General features: G+C 41.4%; 1 protein-coding gene across 9 annotated transcripts; it reads right to left on the reverse strand.

Moving 5' to 3' along the window:
- Positions 1–255: 255 nt before the first annotated feature.
- Positions 256–7,820, reverse strand: LOC109858894 (putative E3 ubiquitin-protein ligase UNKL). 9 transcript variants are annotated; one of them, XM_020436593.1, is made up of 12 exons: positions 7,629–7,820; positions 6,566–6,775; positions 4,172–4,594; positions 3,391–3,593; positions 2,822–2,964; positions 2,569–2,748; positions 2,286–2,478; positions 1,932–2,203; positions 1,624–1,836; positions 1,371–1,526; positions 1,117–1,296; positions 256–963 (listed from the first exon to the last, which is right to left on the reverse strand). In XM_020436593.1, the coding sequence occupies exons 1-12, from the start codon at positions 7,685–7,687 to the stop codon at positions 805–807; spliced, it is 2,391 nt and encodes a 796-aa protein (XP_020292182.1). In that variant the 5' UTR covers positions 7,688–7,820; the 3' UTR covers positions 256–804. The 9 variants fall into 9 exon arrangements, with proteins under 9 accessions (XP_020292182.1, XP_020292181.1, XP_020292176.1 ...); XM_020436592.1 differs by having other exon boundaries at positions 3,370–3,593; XM_020436587.1 differs by lacking the exon at positions 7,629–7,820 and having other exon boundaries at positions 1,117–1,278; positions 3,370–3,593; positions 6,566–6,991.
- Between the last annotated feature and the right edge of the window lie 290 nt (positions 7,821–8,110).

The following is an 8,110-nucleotide window of genomic DNA, read 5'->3' on the forward strand; positions in this document are numbered from 1 at the left end:
AAGTTTTCAACGAAAAATATAAAATTTGTTAATACTTATATTTATTACACACATTCAGTACGAATCAATTGGAAAATCCTATTAAATATATATATATATAGATTTAAATATAATAGAAATATTATTTTTTTCTGTGACATACGTTTCACAGCTCAATCATTGAAAAAAAGTTTCTCCTTTTTATTCAATATATTAATAAGAGAAAACTTTTGTTGCGTTTATTAATATTAACTTTTTTCCTTAAACAATTATATAGTTTTTTTTTTTTTTTTTTCGAGGTCCCGAAACTTTGTTCACAACTGCAATTATAGTGATTTCGTGCTAAATGTTAAACCCGCATTGGTTTCCGTCGCAACTTCCTAGTTTCATATTGCCAAATATGAAATTTTTTGAGTTGTGTATAAAATAAAAGATCTTCTTGGTTTGTTTATAACGCTGCACTTTTTCAAGCGTTGCACTTAAAAAAATGTGGATAATTGAAAATGTAGAGAAAAATTTGTCAATTTAAGATACAAAAAATTACAAATGTACATATACTTTGAATGAATCATCGATCATATCTTTAAAATTCTTGTCACTTGCGAGTACATGCTTACCGCGATAAGAAAAGCTTTCAATGCTTGTCAGTATATATCAGATTACTAAAAATACAAAGTCCTTGCCAAGTTGTCACATATATATTACTCACATGATACTCTCTCTTAGAAAAACAGCTGTTCCTCACTTTTTTTTTGTTTTTCTTGATTTTTGTTGTAACGGATGAAAAGCAGAAATTTTAATAGAATTCTAAGGAAATAATCAGGTCTAACTTGTTGAAACGACTGGAGTCTGACAGTACGGACATTCTCGCTGATTCGGAGCGCACGTCGAGCAGACCACGTAATGATTACAGGGTGACAGAGTGACGGCTCGATTTTGTTCCTCACAAACCATACATTTTGTAGCTGTTTCTCTATACAGCACCTAAATATACAAGTATACGTATTATTACAAAGTTGTTTTCTTACAGTGACTCACTTGAAAGAGATAATGACACATTCGATTGAAGAGCATATTGTATAAATAGTGTAACAAGGTGCTCTTTCACTTTTGTCTATCTCCTTTTCATCTTCTTACCTTTTCTACTTCCTCGAGATCCGAGCGCAATTGCGACTGAATTGATTTCAAAGTAGCTATTGATAGTGATCTGAGCTCGCTTATTCGTGTTATTGAATGAAGATATGGACCGCCGCTAGACGCCTCGTTCTCGACCCTGAGTGCTTTCACTTGTATTAAAGCCTGCAAAGAATTAATACTCTTGGATAAACGACGAATTGAATTTCGCTATCGTGAAGAGAAGCGCGCGGTTAAAAGTTAAGCGAGATATTCACCTCGTCTCTCTGTTGCTCGGCAATAGTGGCCTTTCTTTTTGCCTCTTCACTTTCCAATTGCCACGCAGCACAAGCTGCACGCGCCTGATTAATACGCTCGTCCCATGTCGCCAGTTGTGCGCGGCTTGAAGTCAATTCATCTCTGAGCCTTTGTACCTGCAACGTGCGAGCGTGTATTGCAAATACGATATTCTAGAGAAGCTCATTCTGCAAGATATTTGTGAGAAATTCTTAAAAACGCTTGCGGTCTAACCTCGGACAACGATCCGGTGTTACTTGGACTAATGGAAAATGCATTGACCAATGGAGATGCCGGTAGAGTAGGTTGCGTACGTGATGGAGACATTCCTTGGTTCGCGAAATCAAATAAACTACTATTGAATCCACTAAGTTTAGAAGCTGAGCTGCTAAGTTGCGAAATGTGATTGCTAAATGGATCTGATATCTGATTCATAAATGGCAATGTCTGAAAGCAAAGTTAGAAAATAAATCAATAAAATAATCGCAAATTTCTCCGTTAAATGGACTCGACCGTATGTGGAAACAAAAATATCTGCTTACAGATTCCATGGAATCTTGATGAGAAAATCTCGAACCAGTCAGGAAACTACTACTTTGTAGTTGTTGAAGCGGGCTCGACGTCGATGGTGAAAAATTAGTGAGAACAGAACGTTCCGCCATGCCCGGTATATTAACCGGAGCCGAACTACCGAGTAAACCGGAACTAGCTAGGCCTGCAGATATTGAATTACCGATCGGTGAGTTTGTATCCCTATGAATTGAATCAACTAAATTTAACGGGTCGTCTAAGTGTAACTCATCTAATGCGTTTCCTGTAAGAACATCAATTTTATACATGTTGAATTATGTTGTGTGTATTGTAAATAAATAACTACATATCTCGTGACTGCTTACCTACTACAGATTCAACAGTATCGTTCGAGTAAAACGAATTTGAAAGTGGTGAAACAGTCGTTGCTAATGAGTGACTGCCTAACGTCCCATTCAAATTGTATGCAATGTAGAGACTTTGTTTCTGCTGCGCCTTTTCAGCTTTAGTTAACAATGGGTCGCTATCTATGGCGATCATTTGTTTCCGAATTTCATTCTGTTGATGTTATCAGTCGTGATTATCTAGTTATCATGGTTTTTTTTCATAACGATATACCGTATTTAGTAAGATAAGACATTAACTTACAACTTGTATAAGGGAACTAGGATTGTAAAGTATGCTTGTAAGTTTTTGTTGCGCTGATGTGTTCATACTGGAATTAGTGTTGGTGGAATTATGCAGTTGAGAACCAGGAGCCTTGCTATGCGAACTATTGCTACCCAAACTGCTAGTGCTGGCAGATTCAGAAACTTCGCCGCTCCCATTCTGCAATTCGTCCAAATAATAATAGCATTTCTAAAATCTAATAGAATCTGGCAACACAAGAACGGATACTTACGCTGCTGTCACTAAGTTGCTTATCCTTGTCATGTGCGCGCTTGTCAGGTGGAAGAGCGTTGCTGAGTATGTCGGCCAAATTCGCGCCGCAATCTATGGGCACCGCCATATCTCTCGCCAGGCTCATTTCTTCTGTTGGCAACACTGCTTCCATCAACACACCATACCAACGTCCCAATATATCAATTTTGAGAAACAATTTTGACTATTAAAGATTTTAAGCATTTATTTTTTAACTGGTTCTACGTGAAGAAACATTAGCTAAAAACGCGTTTGATCGCACGCGTGCAATTCATACGCGAGAGAGCTTCTATCGCTGAGAAACAACAGATTACTTTGCTTCTCGACTATTCGAGAGACAGCCAAGATATTTAAAAGAAAAAAAAACAAAAAAAAAAAAAAAAAAAAAAAAAAAAAAAAAAAAAAAAAAAACAAAAAAAACAAAAACAGCCAGATAGATGCATAAATAATCTCGCTATATATACATATATATACACATATATCGCTAATTTCACAAAGACACGTGTATAGTAAGACTGTTTTACGTACGATTGATGAGTGTACACTCACGGTCAACATGCGCGAAAGCGCAGAAGACTCCGCGCGGACAATAGCCGGCTTGTTGCACATCGTTACACTTGGTAGACTTGTAAATTTCGGGATGAAACTGTTGCTCCGTTCGTGTGTGACAATATGTGCACGCGTCACCTTGCTCGCAATTACCCGGTTCGCCCCATTCCTCACCATGTTTCACATTCGGGCAAGGGGTCGAGCTGTAATCGCAAGCATACCCCATTTGTTCTTGCGCGAAACAATTACATATGTATATATGAAGACCACAGGGGTAGAACTTAATAAGTCACATCTTTGTAATTTTAGAAAAGAACGATTTTAAAGTTCGAAACGTACATGTCACACGTTTTCCAAAACGTCACTCTACACATATAATTAGTGACACTTGGAAAATCATGCTCTTTATGATCATCAAATATTAAAAAAAAAAAAAAATATTCACAAGGTAACAATTTGCAACCGAAATAATCCCTCAGGACTTTAGGGAAACATAAAGTTTTAAACTTTTAAACTGCTCTCGTCTAAAATTTGCGTCTTGGAGTTACGGTTTGGGGTTGCACGTAGGTACGTAGGGAATGACGAAAAATGCTTAATATCTCGGAATCTATCAAGAATTTCTTCCTCTCGCCTTGGATAATTAAAACCATTTTAACTACCAAATAACATGAAAAACAGAAAATCGAAAAAGCTGAACTCATCAATTTCTTCTCTCGTGGTCTTTCATATATATGCATATAACGTAACTCAATCTCAAAGTAAAACGAACAAATTGTTTTACCGATATTTATATTTCCTCGGACTGCGTCTCTTGTCTTTGCTATTGTGATATTGCGGACAAGCGTAACCCTGCCGGCAGAGTCTGGGTGGTCTCTTGCATGGTTCGGTCTTGTAGTTGCTCAGCACGTAATTCGTGTCCTGCCATTTGGGATCCTCGTTCATCAGATTTCGCTCTTTATCGAGTATGTTAGGCCCGTTGGATGAGGAGTTTGGGTCTGAGTCGGGATTCTCCAACGCCTGAATCTCCTTGATGTCGTATACAGGCGGACGCAGATCATGATTGCCGTGCGCGAAAGCGCAATGCGGACCGTTTTTCACGCAAAATCCACGCGTGTCCGTGTCATGAACGCACATACACGTCTTGTAGTAACGTAAATGATAACGCCTCTCCGTATCTCCCGCTGTGCGATGCAAGAACGGACAGCTGTTATCAAAATGACATATTTGTTTTTAATTATCTCCAACTGAAAGAGATCTAATAGAGGAGCATTGCTTTTATATCTTGTTTACTTTTACATAATGTTCAGAATGGGCAGTTGTTTATAGAGAAGAGAATTGCGTTATAAATTGTTTTTTTTCTTTCGATAAGTGGTTTTAATTCTCGCGTCGTTAAGCTTTACAATTCCTAGAGATTTGTGTGTGTTTTTTAAGCAAATCTTTGAATCCGACGTACTTCTGAGCTACCGCCAAACAAACTAAAATTTTATCATGAAATTATTATTTATTAGAGTAAAATTTATGAAAATTATGTGATAAATATGTAACATTGCTAAAAAGAAAGAGAGAGAGAGAGAAGATGAAACAGAGTTTTATAATTTTTTGTTTCACAACACTTTTATAACATTCAAATAAAAAGATATTTAAACATCGTGATTCTTTGTTGTGCCGTTGTACCAAGTACGCGAGGGAAAATCGATAAGAGTAGGCTCCTTTGTTCGGCTCGCAACTGAGGATTTTTGGGAGGATGTTCATTATATATGACACAGCGATTATATAATAAAACTCACTTTTTAAATAAAAAGTAAACACCACCATGTTCGCAGACGTAAAACTAATTTGCGAGTTGACATTTCGCGGAGATAATCGAGAACGTTACAGTCGGGAAGAAAAAAAAGAAACAAAAAAGCTAAATGAATGGTATCTGAGAAACATTATCGTTGTGAACGATTAGATTTTTCCTATCGAAACCATTAAAAATTGTTTTTCGTGATGCAACATAGTGATGTTACACCGTGATATTTTCACGCGGCACACATGTAACGGCACGTAACAATAAAAAAAAAACCACACAATTATTTTACATCAGCAAAAGAACAAAACTGATTTTTCTTCGATTTTCCGATCTGTCACGAAGTGATAAGCTTCCGATTTTATTTCGCGAGCAAGTTATTCAATTTCAAAAACAAATAAAGATTATGTGAATTCTGAGACGAACGTGTATTCCGAACGCGCACACACGTGTTAACAAAGATCATCTCTCTCTCCCTCTCTAGTAATCCAATGAGACAAAGGTGTAACCGTAGCACCTGGGCTGAAACATGTGCGATACAACGTAATGTGCGCGCGTGTGTATGTATGTATGTATGTATGTATGTATGTATGTATGTATGTATGTGTGTATGTATGTGTGCGTGCGTGCGTGCGTGCGTGCGTGCGTGCGTGCGCGCTCGCGCGCGTGTATCTCTCAACAGAGTATATATGTATATACTCCTATTGATGTATATGTAGGTATAGGTACACGATGGTGTACACGCGGTCGCTGGTTGGCGGAAGAAGATTCGGGACCGATTGCCGAAAAACGCGATACGCAATTCAACGCGCGCAATAAACATGCGCGCGGCTCTCTTTCTTTCGCGCTCATGCTCCTTCGTGTTCCCGTTGTGCGAAGCCCAAAGTAGAGAAATCCATTTCTCTCCGCGAGGAAATAAAAAAAAAAAAAAGAACAAAAAGCAACGACACACAAAATCCAAGCGTGATGTAAAAACGTAAATAATAATAATACGCAACAAACACACACGCATCGCGCACGTATTACATAGAATCGTTTGATATTGCACGCGGGTTTCCAATACACACGCAGTCGGGATTAACACGTACATGCATACGCGCGTTCATTTCACACCCACACGTCAATGCGAGAACGACATTTAACTGGAAAAACGAAGGCAAAAAAAAATAGAAAGAACACAAAGATGTACTTGCCGGCAAAAGCAAAGATTCGTCAAGTAGCAACATTCTATTCGTGATCGCGCCATCGCCATTAACGCGATGTGGTATATAACGCGGTTACGAAAATACCAGCGCGCATCCAGTCACAAACACTTAATCCATCACGCACGACGAGGAAATCACGTAATCCCGCCGAACGAAAGAAATGTGATAATTTGAAACTTACTCGTCTCCGTCCGGACAGATGCCAGTGGTCTCGTCATACTTGGTGCAGTAATTGTCGGCGCTGTAGTTGAAGGTGCGGTCTCGTTTTCTTACCGGTCTGCGTCTTCTCTGGTTCATAAAGTGCCAGTTGAAACACGTGAAAGGCCTGTGTTGCGTGCATTTGCGTTGTATGAAGAGAGGGCACTGCTCGACGCGGAATTCCTTCAAGTATCTGGAATGCGAATCCACTGTGCTAGACATTATTTTCGTCAGAAGTTCCAGTGCCTTTCTCCGCTGCCTTGTCGCCGCGTCGTCGTCGTCGTCGCTCATACATGTATTTTTGCGTATCGTAGGACGCGCGCCGCGTCGCGTTATAGCCGCGTTCGTTGCTCGCGACTCTCCCGTTCTTTTCCCTGTTTCTTACTCTTTCTCCCCCCCTCTCGTTCTCGCGCGCGCGCGCTCTCTCTCTCTCTCTCTCTCCCCCCTCTTTTTCTCGCACTCTCTCTCTCTCTCTCTCTTTCTCACACGTTCGCGCGCGCACTCTCTATCGTACTCTCTCACACGCACTCGCCTTCTTTCTTCCCCTCTCTCACAAATCGTTCCTCTTTTTATCTCCGTCTCACTTCTGCTTTCCCCTCCTAACCGCACTGTTACATTCTCTTTATACTAGATTCTCTAATTCTCCCTTTCTCTCTTTCTCGATACAAATTTATTTTCTTCGCGCTGCACTTCGCGGCGACGATCCGCGCACTTTCCGGCACCAAGCGATCACCTCGTTACGTCTTCCTCGCTCACTCCATCTCGCTCTTTTATTCATCGTCTTTCTCTCTCTCTCGCTCGCTCGCTCACTCTCATTCGCTCTCCTCTTTCTCTCACCACACACACGCAGTCACACACACACACACACACACAAAGCACGCACGCGCGCGCGCGCGCACGCCCGCTCGCTCGCTATATTTTTTCGTTTCGAGATATCGGCGACAGATATACGGAGCGCACGGACATACAACGCGCTCCGCCGCGCGAGTTACCGCACAGGTCTTTCTCGGACGCGCGATTCGGCTCCGTCGGCGAGAGCTACTTACGTGTAATGATTCGCCTTTTCTGACTGAACTGTCAACAAAGGTTTCGAGTCAGACTTCATCTTGAATGTAACACGAGCCGCCGACCAACCGCGCTCGTGCACGAACACACGCACTAATACGTATGGTGTACGCCACCGACCGACAAGGTACACCGTCTCGATCACCACCACTGCCACGGCCACCACCGCCACCACCTCCACCGCCGCTGCCGTCGTCGTCGTCGTCGTCGTCGTCGTCGTCACCGCCGCCGCCGCCGACGCCACCGTCGCCGCCGTTTATTGTTGCCGTCGTTGTTACGGCCGTCGTGTAGCCTCGTTTGTTCGTTGTTTCACCGTTGATAGTCCCGTTGCCGTTCGCGCTCGCTCTCGTCCATCTCGCGCGCCGCCCTTCCCCCCTTACTCCGCTCACCCTTTTGCTCCTCTTTCCCGTCTTTTCTGTGAACGCGCTTGTTGTCCCGTCCGTTCGTCCATCGGCGTATCTTA

This window comes from Pseudomyrmex gracilis, unplaced genomic scaffold, assembly GCF_002006095.1.
Source record: "Pseudomyrmex gracilis isolate BER0280 unplaced genomic scaffold, ASM200609v1 scaffold_229, whole genome shotgun sequence".
Taxonomy (NCBI): Eukaryota; Metazoa; Arthropoda; class Insecta; order Hymenoptera; family Formicidae; genus Pseudomyrmex; species Pseudomyrmex gracilis.